The following is a 19,060-nucleotide window of genomic DNA, read 5'->3' on the forward strand; positions in this document are numbered from 1 at the left end:
TGGAGCACTCACATTTATTGGAATGTGATTTAAGAAACATTAACTTTAAAAGGTGTTTTTTTTTTTCCCATGACAGTTTTTCTTCCTTTTTGTCACACCTATGCACATAGACATACTTACTGAATCTCTGTTATGTGCCAGGCACTGCTGCTTTCACTTCACCCTTCACCATGACTCTGTGAGGTGTAAGGTAGTGCTCCTCAGACTTTCATGTGCGTAAGGGTTCCCTGTGGAGCTTGTCAGGGGTGGGGCCTGAGACTCAGTGTGTCTAACACTCCCCCAGGTGAGGCTGTTGTTGGTCTCCTGGCCACACCTTGAGTAGCAATGTCTGTTTAGCTGCAATGTAGGTGACAGATGAATGGAGAGCAAGAATGAAGACAGGTGGCCTGAAATAAAGTAGCAATAGTAAAAATACAGTGGTAGTTCTTCAGCAACACTACATGAGAATCAACTTTTGAGTTCAAAAAAGTTCAGATACCTGGGCCCATACCATTGTGAAAAGTAATCATACTAATTAGAGTTCAGTATTTGTATATAATTCCTTTATTACACTTACATAGAGTGAAATACACAAATCGGTGTACAGGTCAATGGATTTTGATAAATGCATAAGCTTATGTAACACACACTTCCGTCATTCGAGAAAGTTCCATATGCTTGTTGCCAGTCAATCTCCATCCCCACTCCCCAAGAGACAGACGGTTACCATCCTAATTTTTTTATCTATAGACTAGTTGACCTGATTTACAACTGATTTACAGATCAATGGAATGACACAGTATGTCCTCTTTTATATCTGGCTTCTTTTGCTTAACATGAGGGTTTAAAGTTTTTCCATATTGCTGTGGGTCAGTAGTTAATTCTTTTTTTACTACTTGATAATATTCCTTTGTATGACTATGTTGCAACTGTTTATCCATTTTCCTGTGGATCGACATTGGGTTGTTTTAAGTTTGAGCTGTTATGAAGAAAGCTGCTATGATCATTCTTGTACAAGTCTGTGTGGATATATGGTTTTTTAAAATTATTATTTATCTTGGATAAATGTTTAGGAATAGAATTGCTTGATCATATAGTAAATGTATGTTTAACTTGATAAGACAATTCCAAACAATTTTCCAAAGTGGCTGTGCCATTTTTCTCACTAACAACATGTCACATTGGTTCCACTTTCTCACATTGGTTCCACTTTCTCACTAACATTGGTGGTGTTAATCTTTTTGATTTTAGCCATTCTAGTGGTTGAAAAATGGTATGTCACTGTGATTTTAGTTTGTGTTTTCCTAATGACTAATGATATTTAGCACATTTTCATATGCTACTGGCCATTTGTGTGTTCTCATATGAAGTTTCTATTCAACTCTTTCATGATTTTTTTATTGTATTATTTGTGTTTTCATTATTTGTAGAGCTTTATACATTAAAGTCCTTTGTCACACACACATATACACACACACACACACATATATATATATATATATATATATATTTATACAATGAATATTTTCTCCAGTCTGTGACTTGCCTTTTTTAAAAGCAATGTATTGATTTTATTAATGTTTTCTAAGGACCAGCTTTTGATTTGCTAATTTTCTCTTGCTTCTCTGCTTTGTCTGTTGTTGTTTTCTGTTCTTTATTATTTCCTTTCTTCTACATATGTCAGGTTTAATTTGCTCTTCTTTTTTTATATTTAAGGTGGAAATATATATCATTGATTTTAAATCTTCACTTTTTGCTAACATAATATAATGCTATAATATGGCATCTAAAGCTATATTAGAAAGCACTGGTTTTACTGCTTTCCACAAATTTTGATATATTGTATCTGTATTAAAATTTATTTGAGATATTTTCTAATTTCTGTTGTGATTTGAAAAAATCCATAGGTCAATTAGAAATATGTTTCTAAGTTTCCAAGTATTTGGAGCTCTTCTAGATAGTCTATTATTAATTTTAAGTTTTTGTTGAAGTCAGAACATATTCTATTAGAATTCAATCTCTTTAAGTTTACTGAGACATGTTTTGTGGTCTAACTTATGGTCTATCTTGAATGTTGTGTGTGCAGTTGAAAGAACTTGTATTCTGCAGTTTTGGGGCACACTCTTCCATCAACGTTAAATAGGTCAAGGTGATTGTTGGTGTTGGTTGTATATTAGACATTGTAAATGTTATATTTTAGAGATTCTGCATTCTGTTATTCTCTTCTGAATAGTGTTAATTTGTGTTAGAGCAGTAAATTACTGACTGATCATCTTGGATTTGTGAATGTTTTGTTTTGATTTTGTCCTTAGTTCAAAGCAAATCCCTTTGTGCTGGAACATAGTCTTTTACTCTGAAGATGTGACCTCTTCAGATTTTCAATAGAGTGCCCAAAAGTTTTCCCAGCCTCTCTAATTGGCAAGAATCAAACTCTAAATTCTCTCTCCACTATGGGGGAAGCAGCTGAGATAGCTGTTTAATTTAATCAGCAACCCACCTGCTACATTCCACTAAGCTCCTTGGAGACTTCTCCAATTCATGTAAGGTTCATGGGTCAGACAAAGATTTGGAAATGTGTTTATATACAGATTTTTGAACCACCAGCTCCCCACTCCCATCCCCCTCCACACAATCAATCATTGCTCTTTCTTTTCCAGAATTTCCTCCCTTGATTTTCAGCCACTCAGGCAATCCCAAACTCTTCTCTGTGATATGTCAAAAAAATACAACTGCAAATTTATGCTTGAGTTCTCTTTTCCTTGCACTCAAAGAATTGGGGTATGCCCTCATGCAAAAAGCTGTATAAATGTAAATGTTAACCAATGACATTTTCTCCTTTCAAGAATAAACTCTCCCATAGTTTCTGCCTGTTTTAGAGATTTTCCAGTGCATTCAAAGCATTTCTTTTCTTAATTCCCCTCCCCCAAATTTTATAATTGTTATCAGAGAGAGAGGGTTAGCCAGATTCCAGCTCCTCCAGCATTACCACATCAAAAACTCTGTCGAAAGATTCTTAAACTAAACATAATTAGCCTTCCTGTACTTATCCTTTCATATACAGATTCATCGGTGTCTGAAGTTAACTCTTCTCATATTAGTTGATCCGGGGTTAAGGAGGGCTAGTGGTTTTCAAAATGAACATGATTGTTTAAGACAGAACTATGTATAACTTACTATGTCATGGCACAGTGAAGCACCGAGGCAAAAGATAAGCTCCTTCCTGGCAAGGAGCTAACGGTATCCTAAGAGGAGCAGGCCACTTACATAAAGACAACACACAAAATAGAAGTGTGACTTTCAGAGGAGGCATACTCAGGGCTGGTTTCATGGTGAAGAAAGAGGCTTCAAGTGGGGTTTAATTCCATTTCTTTTTTCTTTTCAATGATGTTGGGACGGTGTTTACAAAATTATGGCAGAATTGCTTCATTCCCTTTGTACAACTTATTCAGATATATGGAAGTCAGAAATGATGTGATTTTTGAAATTAACCACTCTTATCTCTCCCACTATTTGGCTGGAGGAGAACTAAAGCAACATAACCTTATAGACAGCATGACTTTAGTAAAATCAAACTTTTTCCCTTACCCTTTTGTGAAAACCAAGCTGTCTTGTTATCTATGTTGCTTTCACAATTCATTCACTGACTATTCCAATGAGCATTTGTTTAATGACCTTGATATGATCTTATGACATATAAACTGTGGAATCTCCAACTTGGTAGTTTATTAAATGAAATAAGGGCCAGAATAATGTGAAATAAGTACTTGATAAACTCCCAAGAATTACGAATGCTTTGAGAGAATGCATAAAACCAATTGTGCAAGAAATATAATTTAATTTTATATGACAGCTTTATTTTTAACTTAGAGACATACCTTCAATGAGTTGATGGGAGAGACAAACCACACATACAAACTGAAACATAATCTCCATTCCTCTAGAGCCTCTTTCATCTCCACCCCATCTTTGTATTACACAACACCAAAGTGTGAGCATGTTAAGTGACAGAAAAGACATTTGATCTTTGGTCGTAGGTTCACACAGTTTACTAGTAGGCATCTATTGTTCTTGTCCCTTCAGGTCGATTAGGCTTCTGCTGCTTTGGTTCCAAATTTGGGTTACAGCAATCTTTTCTAAGGCTGTCTGCAGTGCTGCCTGTCTAGTCTTACCGTCTCTCCAGGGGTCTTGCAAAATACCATCTGTACTTATGCTTTCAGAATCTACAAACCTCTCTACACTGCTTCTTTCTCCAGCAAGAAGGGATATCTTTTTAGACTGGGTTAAGGAATACCATTCTCATTGCTTCCTTCCAAGGTACTTTATCCATTCATCCATGTGACAGAGAACCATGTGACTCTCCTGAGGCAATGCGCAAAGAATCTCTGCTTGAATGAGGAGACAGGAAAAAGAGAAAGTGGAAACTTCTTTTATGACTTCATTTAGCCACGTACACATATTGTACATATGTGCGTTCTTAAAGTTTTATTTACATTATGCCTTTAAAGTATGTCCTTGATGGTTATGTCCACAAATAATTTTTCAGTTTTAGTTTTCAAGGAATCTATTTACTATTAAAAAACAAACAAACCCTATAATGGACTTTTGTGGATTTCATGTGGTGGCATGATTTTCTCTAAACTATGTTATATACATTATCCAAGATCTAAATAATACTAATTGATATTTTCACTCATTTCTGCAGAGCTGAATGCCAAAGGAGCCATTCTCTATGCCTTTGAAATGTTCCGTCTCAAGTCCTGTGTGGATTTCAAGCCCTATGAAGGAGAGAGCACATATATCATCTTTCAGCAGTTTGATGGGTAAGTATGAAATTTTAATAGTGTGAAAATCATCCATCCTTTGGTTTATAAAAAGTGACATATCTCCTTTAAGGGCTAAAAGAAAAAAATGGAAAGAAATTAAAAGCAAAATCAAAACTTTCACTGTAAATTTTTAAATTACATAACATTTTTAACATATTATGCAGAGAATGAGCTGTTTGAATACCTCTGGGCCCCAGGGAGATTTATCTTCATTTCTTTCCTAGGTTTAGGTTATGTGTTAAATTATAGTACTTCTTAAAGTCGAATTTATTAAAGTATAAATCACACCCTATTTATGTTACTGTTTAAAATTATGGTACTCTGTTGGCTGAACCTCTTTGAAAAGTTCTAGATATAAATTTACTCTTCATAGTTATTTATTTCTAAGAAAAAAGAACAGGTATATTAAGAAAAAAGCCCATTTTCTTTTCTTGTGGTTATGTCAATCAACCTTGGCTAGACGAGGCTGGGGAGCAAACCTACCATCTGCTGTGACTCTGTCTTTAACCCCAGCCTGGAGCTATTAACTCAGCTGCAGTTCCCATCACTGCCCTTGGGTGTTGCCCGGATTTGGTTGATGGAATTTTAATTAATCATGGATGGATAACAGAGATGAAGAAGTTAGCACATGATTTTGCCTCTTAAGAAAAAAGCATGCAAAAAATAACAGTAAAAAAAGTAAAATTATGACTACATAGGTATATATTAAGTACCTTATTTAACCTGAGTATTTACTTAGATCATTCTTTTATTTAAGAGAGAGAGAGAGAGAGAGAGAACACCTATTATGTACCAGGAATACCAGGAAGTATGCTAGTTTGTAGGTACAAAGAAGTATGAGACACAGCCTTAGACCTCACAAGGTTTACAGTTGGCAGGTGGGGATGGTGAAAAACAACAGGTAAATCATTCTAATATGCTTTGGTGAGCACCGTGGGCTATAGGAAGACCTAAGCAGGACCTCTCACATAGCGGGAGGTGAAGCATCGGGGGAGCCAAGCTAAGGGTTAGAGAGATGAAGGAAGAAGGAGGATATAGAGGAAGAGGAGAGGCAGGAATATGGGGGATGGGAAGAGAGTGAGAGTGAGAGAAAGGGGGAAGGGAGAAGAAGGAGAAGAGAGAAAAAGAAGGAAGAAAACAAGAGAGCAAACATAAATAGAAATCTGGCTTACTTGGAGAACTCATTAAGTTCAGGATGTCTGAAGCTTTACTTGTAAGGGGCAGAGTGGTGAGGAATGGAGCCAGGAAGATAAACAGAAGCCTGGAAATAGTGAGCTACGTATAAAGGAATCCACTCTTACGTAGAAATATGCTCAATTTTCCATTTTAGTCATCTTTCTAGATTACTCTAGCAACAGTGAATAAAGAATTGAAGTGGGGCAAGACTGGCAAGAGACCAATTAAATGATACCCCGGAGAGGAAAGAAAGGGGCCTACACTAAACAAGAGGCAGTTGAAATAAAGAAGAGGGAATGGATTTCAGAAATATGTAAAGAGATGGACTTACAGAAACTAGTGATTAGTTGATGTGAGGGTTTAAGAAGAGAGGAGAATCAAGGATGATCAAGGTTTTCGATTTGCATGACTGGTGGGTGGTCCTTCACTCACTGAGATTGGGGATATTTCCAGAAGAACTGCTGTGGGAGATGGGGAAGTGAATTTGTTTCTGGACATGTAGCTTATTGTTTGAGGCTTTTGTGGGTCATATAAATGGAGATAACCAATGCTAATTTGGACAGTTTCTTTCTATGAGAAGGGAAAACATTTAAAGTATACCTCAGGCCTTGCCAAGACTTTAACGGTTTTCTGCTTTTGACTTCTTCATCTTGTCTCTTGGCAACCTCCTCTGAGCTTACTGAAAGTACCAAAGCCTTTAATTATTCATTGAAATGTTCGGGGGGGGGGGGGGGGGAGGGAATCCACTTTCTTAACACTTTTATTTCCATTCTTTATCATTCTGGCATCATTTTTTTTTTTAAAGAGAAAAAAGTTGCTTCTCTTAAAAGTCAAAATGATCACTTTCTAAAAGTTCTCCTTTTCCCAGTAAAATTTTCTTGGTTTCTTTTCAGTGTGTATCTCAGTCCCCAGGTACCTGGTGAGGGGTTGAGTCAGCTTTGAGGGACACTGTCTGTAAAGCCTGAATCTGGGGGACTCATTGCTTGTGATCAGGAGTTTTCTCTGTTACACTTAAGATAGGGGAGGGAAAAAAAGGAGGATAAAGTCTGGGGAAGAAACTGGCCCAAAGTGCCTCAAATTCTTCAGGGTCCTTTGAAGCTGGAAGTTAAGGGCTTTTTCAGAAAAACAAGGTCAAGATTCATGGAGTGGTGAAATTAAGGTATTTTTCCAACTTAAACCTTTCTGTTGGAGAAAGGATGTTTAGAGAAAAAAAAAGAGAGATATATAATAAATGTTTCCTCTAGATTTTGGATATTTTGAAGAGAAAACTCTGATTTGATCATGAAATTCTACAGTCAGAAAAGCAATTCGGTCATGGTGATGCTTGCACTACCTGGTAAATTTACTAAAGATCATCGAATTGTATACTTAAAATTGATGAATTTTATGGTATGGAAATTATACCTTAATAAACTTGTTAGAATACAATTAAGATCCATCTTTGACTAGAGATCAAATTCATTGGCATTTGAAGGTATATGATGCTAGCAATCTTGGGAAACCAAGAAACTTGTAATCTTGTGGCAGCGTTTAAAACCATTGGCAAATCTATTTTCTGTTGAGCAATTGTTATAGGTTCTTGCTCCACAGCTTAAAGCAGAGAAGGAGTCAATTTGTGGATAGCTTCAGGTTTGCTAATAGAGGTAGAAAATCAGATTTATGAGGAAAGACAAAAATAATTGGGAAAAAGAAGGCAGAAGGCTGCATCCTGAGACATTTAGAGTGTCTGCTGGCTGTTTCGGAGACCACTGTTGTCTAAGGGAAGTTATGGGTCCACCTTATCTGGAGCCCTTCAGAAATGTTAGACATGGTCTGTGCTGTCACTAATGAGGCTCTTTCTCATGTTCATAAAATTTACACCTGCACTCTATACAAAATTTGGAAATTCATTAGAGTATAAAGGAGAAAATTTAAATCAACCACAGCCACCACTCAGAGACAATGTTTTGGTATAAAAGCAATAGTGTTATTCTTTGGAATGTCCTATGTGTTTGTACAGGTGAAGAAGAATGCCTGATTTTACTTCTCTCTACCCGATGTGTTATTAGGATTAATTTGCCACTTTTATAATGGGCTATCATTTTTAAAGCCTGCATAACACCCTCCAGGGAAATGTTTCTTATTTAACCAGTCTCCTATCATTGAACCATCAACACATGAGAGCGCAATTGATCATTTCTTTTTAAAATGAAACCTACCTTCTTTCAAATTTGTGTTCTGAAATCCAATGAATTATAGCCACTTAAGAATTTTCTAGGGATGGCTGAGTGGCTCAGTTGGTTAAGAGCTCACTCAAGAGTGTGAGCGCTGAGCAACAGGGTTGCTGGTTCAGTTCCCACATGGGCCCAAGCTGAGCTGCCAACAAGTGGCAGGATGGCCCAGCTAAAAAAAAAAAAAAAAATTCTCTAGGAGAAAATGTCCCTCTTCTCCTCTCTAAAGGTGCTGGTCGGAGGTTGGCGACCAACACAAAGGACAGAATCTTTCCATTGGCCCGGGGTGTGACTATAAGGCCATCATCCAACACGAGATCCTGCATGCTTTGGGATTTTACCATGAGCAGTCAAGGACAGACCGGGATGATTACGTGAAAATCTGGTGGGATGAAATTCTTCCAGGTGTGTATAAATAAACCCAAGGTGGATGGATGGAATGTGCTATTATCTTTATCACTTGCTGAGACCGACCCTGGGACAATCAAGCCCAATTTATGTGTGGACAGGTACTTCAGATTCTCCAGTAGGAATATAAACTATAAAGAGGGCAAAGATATGATTACTTGTCATGTGGACTGTGCGGGTCTTATCCCAGACAAGGGTCACAGGGAATAGTGTATGTTGGATAATTTTAAATGGGAATTCATTGAAAGTTAATCAGAAGCCTTTTTTTTTAGTTTCAGTGTTTTTGTTGGAAATGTATCTAAAACGGTGTCTATTTTCCTCTTAGTGAGTAAAGTGATTTGGGTCTCTGAGGGTGTCAGGGTCAATTTTCTGGATGTAAAATCTCATGTAGCTCTAGAGGTTTAGTTGAATATATGATGACTCTATGGCATACTCAAGATTTCTGTTGGTGCTTTGCCTAATCAATGAGAGGTGTTTGAAAACAAAACAAAATATCAACAACAATGAATACTTTTCTCTGACATTGTACCCCCAAGTCCGTTCATTCTGGCTAATAGCCTGAGTTCTAGTTAATCAAAATGTATTGGTCTTTTCTTTCTCTTTTCTAAGAACCACTCTTCTTCTGCCCCCAGTCCATACTATACAATGGATAACACAGTTTTATTCCACATATTACCATGCAGTTATGTTATTCTAACAATTTCAGTGTTCTTTAATTTTGTTAGACTTCCTTAGACACTACTTTTCTTAATTGTTTGAGACAACTAAGTACAGTGCTTCTGAGTAAAACATAATTTATTGAGCAGTTTCTCAATGTGTTGGGGGAAAAAGTCAATGCTGTGTTTCTGAAAACACCTAGTTTTTCATTAAAAATTAATTCGAGGAGTAGAAGGCATTATTTTTGGCAGTGATAGATTAATGAAAGTTTAATGTATTAGAAATGTCTTTACTATTATCACACATGGTTTTCATGAAGCAAATAATTGCCTTGTAATTATCTGTATTTTTAGATCCCAATTTCATATCTGAGTTCATATATTGAAATGCATCTCTAAGAATTTTACTTTAAGGGACTTGGAAGAGCTGGCCATACTTTAAAATTAAATATGAATCTCCAAAAGACTTCTGCCAGAACTAACTTATTTTGGAGTAAGGTGGATCAATGGTTCTCACATGGGGTAGGACTATGTAGGATGGCTAATCATATCAAAGTCACCTACGAGGGTTTCTCAATCAGTGTCCCTCTTAGTACCTCATATTCTGATATTTCTGTGAATGTGGAGTGCTGGTGGAAGGAAGGAAACCATGTAATTTGTAAAAGCCTACTATGTTCCCAGGGTTGGACCCCACACACACTTCTACCCATCCTACCACCCAACCACTGAGCTAGAGGCCAAGTGATATTCTTCTCTGCCTCCCAGTTCAATCTAGAGAAGAATTAGAGAGTATTCACCTGGATATGAAATAACATGAAATTTTATATATTTGTCTCTCAAGGTAAGTGTACAAAGGGTGCCAAAAAAATGTATGCACATTTTAACAAAGGAAAAACCTGTATTAAAATTGTAATACAATGAATGACACTAGTGTTCTTTTGATTAACACCATCTTTTGAGTGAACGTCGTTCTACACATTGCTACATAAATCAACTTCAAAAAGTAATACATAGATAACATCTCTCAAAATGTGTATACTTTTTTTGGCACCCCCGATGTTATATAACTGGGTCTGTGTAGAGAGGAAAGGAAAGTGGGAGTCATAGGTCAAAGGACCGAATCTCTGCTTGTGAGACTCTGGGCACTACTAGACTTTGTCTGTATTTGCCTAGAAGCCTGAATTTCTTACCTTTCCCTACATAACTTGACAGCTGTAAATTATATGAAGCAGAAAACAATTCCATTTTTAAGTCCTGAAGAACACAACGTTTAGCACTTTTAAGATGGCTTTAGGTCAAACAAGACCCCTTTGTTTGGGAGCTGACACATTGGCCAGGATGATTTGCAGACTTGCTCAACTCTGGGTTAAGCATAGATTACTCAACACGTGTTTGCTCATCTCCTATCTATTTTCATCAAGTATATTTCCATATATCAAAATTGCCTGCCATCACTGAAGAACTGTTCTCAAGTGAGATATCAAATCCAATGAGATCATAAAAAAGGGCAGTGTTATTGCTCAGGGTAATTCATGAATTTTATTGCATCTCATCTTCAGTTGATGACAACCTTATTACTTAACCGAAGGAGATACTGTACTGGCAATGAAGTTGTCTCCCCCAAACCCATCTTGGAATGAGTTTTCTTTCCTTCTTCCATTAAGGCAAAAACTTCTGAGGTCTAGCAGGAGTTTGCCAACTACAATCCATGGGCCATATCCACTTGCTTTTATAAATGAAGATTTATGAGGACACAGCCACCCCCTTTTGTTTATACATTGTCTGTGGCAGCTTTTGTGCTACAATGGCAGAGTTGCTACAGAGACCATATGGCTTGCAAAGCCAGAAATATTTTCTATCTCAGTGTTTACACAAAAGGTTTGCCGGCTAACCTGTTTTACAAGATCACTCCTTCTTTAAGGCTTCCAGCTCTTGAGTTTGTTGAAGAAGGGCTACCCCTGTCCTGTTCACTGTCTGGGGCCATTATCTAGCAGATAGTGGACATGACAGAATATGTTAAATACATTTTTTTAAATTATTCTAAACAAATATTTGGTAAAGTATTCTGATGATAGGAATCCTTGAATTAAGAATAAAATGATCTATTCTAACCTGATGATTTTATTGACAGTGAAGGAAACCATACCCTTGCTTAAGTGCCTTTGCTTAAGATGCCACCAAGAGTCACCAGGAGATCCCAGACGCAGTCCCCAGTCCTTACACCACCTCAATGCTCTTTACAATTCTACCTCATCAGCTGACATCCTAGGACCAAGAGCACTGGAAGAAGTTAATTTCCTTCTTCCCTGATTGGGTCATTTATTCCTTGCAGTTCTGTCTCACCTTTGAAAATGCTTTGATCCCTCTCAAGTTAAGTCCCCGTAAAATCCTTGTGAGTTGGGAGGATGAAACATCAGTATTCTCGTTTTATGCTTAAAACAAGGTCTTGATCAAAGGGGTTCATTTGCTTTTCCCAAAGCATCTGGAGACTCCCACCGGCACCTGCAGGAACACCCCCCAGGCTGCGCCACATTCTTCAGCCCTAAATGTGGATGTGTTAGATGGTTACATTTTCTTCTCTCTAACTGTTAAAAGCAACTGGATGGGATGCTGGGAAATGAGAACATGAAGATGGGAAATTATGTTTGGGAGAGTTATGAGCATTCTCATTCAGTTTTCCTGTCACTCCCTAAGAAGGCAATAAAAAAATCTATAGCTGAAACAGTAAATATTCCTGATGGCTAGTGGATTAAAAGAACATCTGATTGGTTTCTCATTTCAGCTTTTCAGAGTATAGTCCATATTATCTTACTTGGGCTCATCTCATAAAAAGTTTTTCTTTTTTCTTTTGAAAGAAAATTATTTTTCCTTCTTGTTTTATTTTTCTATCCACGAGGCTATTTCTGGACCAGAAGGATGTGAGCCTTGGTTGACAGGATGCCCCTTTCTTGCCAGCTGCTTACCTTTCCCCCGACCCCTCAAATTCCCTTTTCCTAACCTGTGGGAGAGTTGGCCAAGTACAGATCTACGTAGATGAGGCACTTGGCTATTATTACCAAGATGTGTCAATTCTGAGTATTTTCCTGAATTCAGAGATTCTGTTTCCTGCTATCAGGAATACCTGCTTCCACTTTGATATTTTATCTTCTCTTTCTTAAACCCTGATACATATACATACATACATGTTTATTTATTTATAAAAAGAACCTTTGACTTAAATATGTGCATATATTCAATAATCTATAATATGTATATATTAATTATAACATGTATTTCAATATTTATTATAATTTATATACTATTATATGTTAATATAATTAGTTAATATTAATTAATAATATGCATTAGTTTTATTCATTATGCTAATTATAAAATGTTAAAATATGTATAGATATGCTTTTTTTTTTGGTCTCTGCTTGAGTATCTAGTCAAAGAAGGTAGAATGGGAAAACAATATGACTTATTAGGATCTGTGGGTTCTCTTCCTGACAGGTTTCGAGCACAACTTTAACACCTATGATGACAACTTCATCACAGACCTCAACACGCCCTATGATTACGAGTCTTTGATGCACTATGCACCTTTCTCATTTAACAAGAATGAAAGTGTCCCTACTATCACGGCCAAGATCCCTGAGTTTAACTCTATCATTGGGCAGCGACTGGATTTCAGTACTATTGATTTGGAGAGGCTGAACCGAATGTACAATTGTAGTGAGTACCTTTGGGGCTGAAGATGAGGTCAATGAACCTCAACAAGATTCCTGGGCCCTTCAGGTTTCCTGTCCATTTTTCTTTACTCTTCTTTCATGTTCTAGTTAAGGAAAATGGTCAAATTACACAACCTTATTTTTTATCTCTAGAGCAGAAAAATTATAACACCCATATCACAGGATGGTGATGCAAATCAATTTGTGTTTTGTAAAGTGAAAGTTTTAGAGCAATTTAAGGAGCTGTAATACTCCAACTGCTTTATCTTCCTTTTGAAGAGTGCATTGTTATGTAAACCTCAAGATAGATGATAGGCTTGAAAATATTTTGTATCCTGCAAAATTCTTTACCCAGGGAGGTTGTCCGTGGGTATGTACAGAAAGATATACTAAGTACAAAGCCCAGTATTGTAAGTGCCTCATTGTTGCTCTAAAGAAGTTGTGGTTGGCGTTTTTTTGCAAAGCATGATGATAGGCTTTTTCATCATGTGACTATGACTCTGTGCAGTGAGTAGGGCTGCATCTATGTTGACAAGTTCAAAAACCTAGTGAAGACAGTAGGATTTGCATTTGAGAAAAAGTTAAGAAAGTGAAAGACTCATGATCCTACTGCATCTGAACAATGAGGTCTTAGTAGCCTAAGACATTAGGTATTTGGAATGAGATGCCTTAAATGTTTAACCAGGTGACAACAATGTCATTTACAGCCACAACTCACACCCTTTTGGACCACTGTGCTTTTGAGAAGGCAAACATCTGTGGGATGATTCAGGGTACCAGAGATGACGCAGACTGGCTCCATGAGAACAGCGCTCAGCCTGGGCAAGTGGATCACACCTTGGTGGGAAAATGCACAGGTCAGTGAAGGCGGAAAGTAAATACACTGAGGTGGTTCATCAGGTTCAATTGGAAATGGCAACCAGCATGTTTTGCCTCAGCTGGGATGTTAATTATCAAGCCTGAAATTCTGAATGAGGACAAAGAGCATTGCTCTTATCTTTATTACTAACTCAGTAAAAAGCATCCAGGTTCTGGACATGCAAAAGAAATAGTCATTTAAGTGATGACAAACTGATATAGTTGATAAGATATGACTTTGCAAGTAAAGGTAATGTCCCTAGAGCATTGCCCTCCAAAAGAACTATAATGCAGCCACATATATAATATAAATTTTTCTAATAGTCACATAAAAAAGAAATGAGGGAAAGTCCCTCTTAATGGTATATTTTATTTAATCCAATATATCCAAAGTGTTAACATTTCAATGTGTAATCAATATAAAAATTATTAATGAAATACATCACACTTTTTTACATTAAGTATTTGAAATCTGCTGTGTATTTTACCGTGACAGCACATCTCAGTTTGGACGGGCCACAGTTCCAGTGCTCAATTGCCATATGTATTTGGTAGCCACCATATTGAATGGTGCATCTTCAGATAGTTCCTATATATGGTTTATGTGTGAAAAAGCTATAAAGTCAAACAGACCCAGATGTAAAATATGGCTTCACCACTGGGTAATTATGACCACAGGAAATTGTGTTTTTTTAAAGTCTTTGCTTTCCTGTAAGCCTTTCTGACCATCAAGATGTTGATGCTTCACAGTCAAATGGAAGGAGATAACACATACAGAACTTCCAGTTGCAGACAAGCAGCTTCACTCCCTATTTTTTTCCATCTTCCCTTTTTTCCCAGAGATTCCATATAAATCAATAACTATATATATATATTTTTTTTTTTTCCTTGCCTAGCATCTTTTTATTAAGTGCCTGTCAATGAAATAACCTCAACCCTATCTGGAAGCTGATGGAGTTATAGATTATAATCACTTTTTAAGGACTGGGCTATTATGAAGTCCCTTGGTCTATGCCTGTGTGAGAGTTGGTTAGATTTCCTTCACAAAAGGGACCCAGCTTGTCTGTCACCCAGATGCGAGGCCACCAGGGAAAATGTCAGAGTCGCAAGCCATTGCCACGATTCCTCTGGCCTTGGCAAAGGGTGAAAGTCTCTGTCACACATCAGATTATTAAACACATAATCTTAAGTAGCCAAAGGGCAATGATCTACCCTGAAGTTCTTGCCAAATTTCCATCGTAGCCTCTAGGTAAGTCTTTTCTGTGGGCTTGCTGCTTGGCTAATATACAATTTCCAGCTAAACAGAAAGGTGATCTTCATGTGATAGGAAACTGCTAAAAGAATGTTCTAGCACCTTAATAGGAAAGGAAAGGACCACGCCCCAGAACGCGTATCTAGAAAAGCTTTATCAGGTGAACTGGACCAACCATTATGCTTCTTCTGCAGGAGGCACTTATTGGAACCGTGTTATAGAGAGCAGTGGCGTTACTCAGGTAGATGCATAGACTGGAAAAGCTTGGAGGATAGAAGCCGTCTTTCAACTGAAACCCAGAGTGATGAATAGACACCTAGCTAGTGGCAGAGCCAGGGCCGCAATTCGGGCCTCCTGACACCCAGGCCTGAGTTATGGGACTTTTCATTTCACAATTCAGAGAACACCTGAGCGGAATTCCCATGCAAGGATCACGTGTGAGACCTTCTTAGCTGCGTGAGCTCTTGTTTTTCTAAATGCAAGCACTCGATGATTTGGAATGCAGAGGTCTCAGACTAGGCAGTTCAAGAACTGCAAAGAACACACAAGAAAATATAAAAAGTCCTGATATAATATTAAAGCCATTACAATATTTTTAAGCTTGATAGAAAGCTTATTTAAACACCCATGCTTGCTGCTAATATAAAAGGTACCTGCCCCATGTGGGAGGCAGGACGAAGCAGGGAATCCTATTGCCTCAGTACCTAGAACTCTTCTAGATGCTCACTTCATTTTTACTTTGTGGGATGTTCTGAGTGAAGAATTTGGTAAGAAGTGGAGTTCTGGAGTATAGCTAAATGGCTTCTTTTTTTTTTTTAAATTTTATTGGAGAACAGTGGTTTTTTTTCCAGAACCCTTAGCTCCAAGTCAAGCCGCTGTTTTCAATGTAGTTGTGGAGGGTGCAGCTCACTGGCCCATGTGGGAATTGAACTGGCAGCCTTGGTGTTATGAGCACCATGCTCTAACCAGCTGAGCCAACCGGCTGCCCTAAATGACTTCCTTATATACAAGAACCGTTCATTGCATTTGACTCTGAAAAGTGTGCTGGCTTTCCAAGTGACATATTTGTTTAGCCACCTGCTTGTTTTGGGAGAGAGAATGTTGAGATATCTGAGTTGGGCAAACCCCAGCTCTGGCACAAATGTAGACACTTTCCCCCCTCTTTTTCAGTGTTCTTTGAAAGCTTTCTTTTCATTTGGGAGAAATCCTCCATTAGCCCCTAATATACCTTGAATGCCCCTCCGTAAGACACAGTAAAGATGATTCTTTATCACTGATAAACACACCCAGTTATTAGGCCAGACGCAGGTGAAATCGAACCCTTAACCTTGTGAATATTTAAAATCCAGTTCCTAAAGCTTTGAATGCCACTGTTTCTTATACACCTAGGAGGCCAGCTCTCTTCCTTGGAATGGACTTCGTATTTAAGCAATGAAGTCAATAAGGAAAACAGAAGTCATCTCACAGACACTTAATTCCATCCCACTTTGCTTAAAGCTCATTATTTCCTTAGTCAGAGGTATACATTTCACATACTTGGGAACAAAGTCAATCAAAAGAAGCAGTGGAGAGCTGTGGCTTGAGCCAGTGAGTCTGTTCATGGAGGCAGGATGTTTACTGACAAACAACCTTCTTTTTATTTTCCTCAGAAGAGTTCTAGCTTCTGTTGCCTGGATAATGGCTGTTGTTCACTCTATCACTTCGCGGGGGTAGAGGGTGCCCTGGGGTGTGGGCAGCCAGCGATGGGATAATGGGTGCTCTCTCCATAGGTGCCGGCTACTTCATGCACTTCAACACCAGCTCGGGGCTGTCAGAGGAGGCAGCCCTGCTGGAGTCTCGGATTCTTTACCCAAAGAGGAAGCAGCAGTGCCTGCAGTTTTTCTATAAAATGACAGGAAGCCCTTCAGATAGACTTGTCATCTGGGTCAGGAGGGATGACAGCACGGGCAATGTTCGCAAGCTGGTCAAGGTGAAGACCTTTCAAGGTACCTAGAGGCATTCATGAAAGGGCTGACTGAGCTTAAAATTTGAGATCATGATATTTCTCCTCCTCCTCCTTCCCCTCTCTTCATTCCTTCTCCTCCTCCTCCGACTCGTCCCCTTCTTCTCTTCCTCCCTTTTTCTTTACCTCCATTCCTCCTCTTCTAATGCTTATCATAATGTCTGGCATGTTTTAACCACTCAATGAATGTGTTAACCACTCAGAAATTAGAAGCAGCATCAAGGGTTTAGGTGAAGCTGAGATATACTTTTGTGAGAGGCTAATCAGAATATATAAGCTCAATTTTTACTAGAACTTTAGACAGAGAAAAATAGGTGATTCAGGCGTGGAGATTGGAAGGTAAAAGGGAAGCAGGAATTGGTGCTGCTGGAGAGAGAGTGGCTCAATAGTTCACCCAAAGTGCTTTTGCACCTGTTTCAGGAAACCGAATGATACCCTTATATAATATCCCGAAGTAACTTAGAACCTACTTGTGAAGTTGATGAGAAATAAGCCATTTTTGTATAGTAACTTCATTATAATCATTTACGTATTACACCCTACTTGGTATAATTTCAGAGAGTATGAGGAAGAGGAAAAAACATTGGATGTTAGAGATTGAGTCGTTTTTGCATAGGGGTCCAGCTTCTGCTGTACGTTATCATCTGCTCTAGAGCCTCCCATATATCGCTCTGGTGTCAAGTCACAGGTTGGATCATATTAAATTGCCACTATTTTAATTTTGGATTACAAAATGACTCTTTTTTTAAGGTTCAGCCTAACATTGGATATTCAGTGCTAATATTAGAAGGTGGGGTGTATTTATACCATCAAAGCCAGGGGTAAACCCTGAACCTGTGAAATTGAAAATAATGGAAAAGAAATTCATGATTAAAATTTAAATGTAAATTTAAAAATAAATCGTACCGTGTCTTTTTGCAGTTACTTTCCCTTATTAGATACGTGACTTTGGAAAAGTTCCGTAACCAGTTTATAACAGTGTCTATCTCATAGGTTTGTTGTGAGGTTTGAAAGAGATAATTCATGTAAAGTAATTGGCACAATACCAAGCTCATAGTTAGTGCACAATAAATGTTGGCCACAATTGTCACCAATCTCATTCTCTGTCCTCAGGAGATTTTGACCAAAATTGGAAAATTGCCCATGTGACACTCAGAGAGGAAAGGAAGTTTCGCTACGTTTTCCAGGGCACAAAAGGTGACCCCCAGAACTCAACTGGAGGGATTTACCTGGATGATGTCACTCTGACGGAAACCCCATGCCCCACAGGGGTTTGGACAGTACGGAATTTCTCCCAGTTTCTTCAGAACACAGTTAAAGGGGACCGCAAACTGAGCCCTCGATTCTACAATTCAGAGGGATATGGTTTGGGGTTGACCTTGTACCCTCATGGTAGAAGTAACTCCGTTAGCTCTGGCTACTTAGGGCTTGCTTTTCACCTGTGCAGTGGGGAGAATGACGCTGTCCTGGAGTGGCCAGTGGAAAACAGACAGGTGATAATGACAATACTCGACCAGGAACCTGATGTTAGGAATAGAATGTCCTCAAGCATGGTGTTCACTACCTCTAAGTCCCAGACATCTTCAGGTAAGTGGTTCTGAGAGCTGCCCCTCAACTGGAAGGGCCAATAGATGTGGTTCTCCTCTGTGTAAAAGGGATTAATGTTCCTCTCACGTTTCCTCCTTGGGCATATCCATAACACAGTCACGTTGGAGTATTAAGTTAAAATTTTCAATGTCGTCTTACCTTCCTTCTTTTTCCTAAATTCACTCAGCAAGCATCTATGAAGAGCTTGTAATGTGCCAAACTCTGTGCTAGGTCCTTAGAGTACAATCAAATCAGGCAGCTCCTGATTCGTGGAGCTCAGTCTAAGTAAGCAGACAGACACTGCTCATCATTTATCAGATATTCAGAATTTGCTGTCTCTGTGTAGAACTAATGCAATGACTCCTAAAATATTACTGATCATCAGTATTATTCATCAGA

General features: G+C 38.2%; 1 protein-coding gene across 1 annotated transcript in view; it reads left to right on the forward strand.

The window, feature by feature from the left end:
* Positions 1 to 19,060, forward strand: part of MEP1A (meprin A subunit alpha) — a 40,154-nt gene that overhangs the window by 5,876 nt on the left and 15,218 nt on the right. Inside the window, exons 6-11 of the mRNA XM_019667524.1 lie at positions 4,682 to 4,799; positions 8,418 to 8,593; positions 12,745 to 12,966; positions 13,670 to 13,819; positions 16,842 to 17,057; positions 18,188 to 18,661. Of these exons, the coding sequence (XP_019523069.1) occupies positions 4,682 to 4,799; positions 8,418 to 8,593; positions 12,745 to 12,966; positions 13,670 to 13,819; positions 16,842 to 17,057; positions 18,188 to 18,661 (1,356 nt within the window). The remainder of the gene's footprint in view (positions 1 to 4,681; positions 4,800 to 8,417; positions 8,594 to 12,744; positions 12,967 to 13,669; positions 13,820 to 16,841; positions 17,058 to 18,187; positions 18,662 to 19,060) is intronic.

Source organism: Hipposideros armiger, unplaced genomic scaffold (assembly GCF_001890085.2).
Source record: "Hipposideros armiger isolate ML-2016 unplaced genomic scaffold, ASM189008v1 scaffold_499, whole genome shotgun sequence".
NCBI classification, from domain to species: domain Eukaryota; kingdom Metazoa; phylum Chordata; class Mammalia; order Chiroptera; family Hipposideridae; genus Hipposideros; species Hipposideros armiger.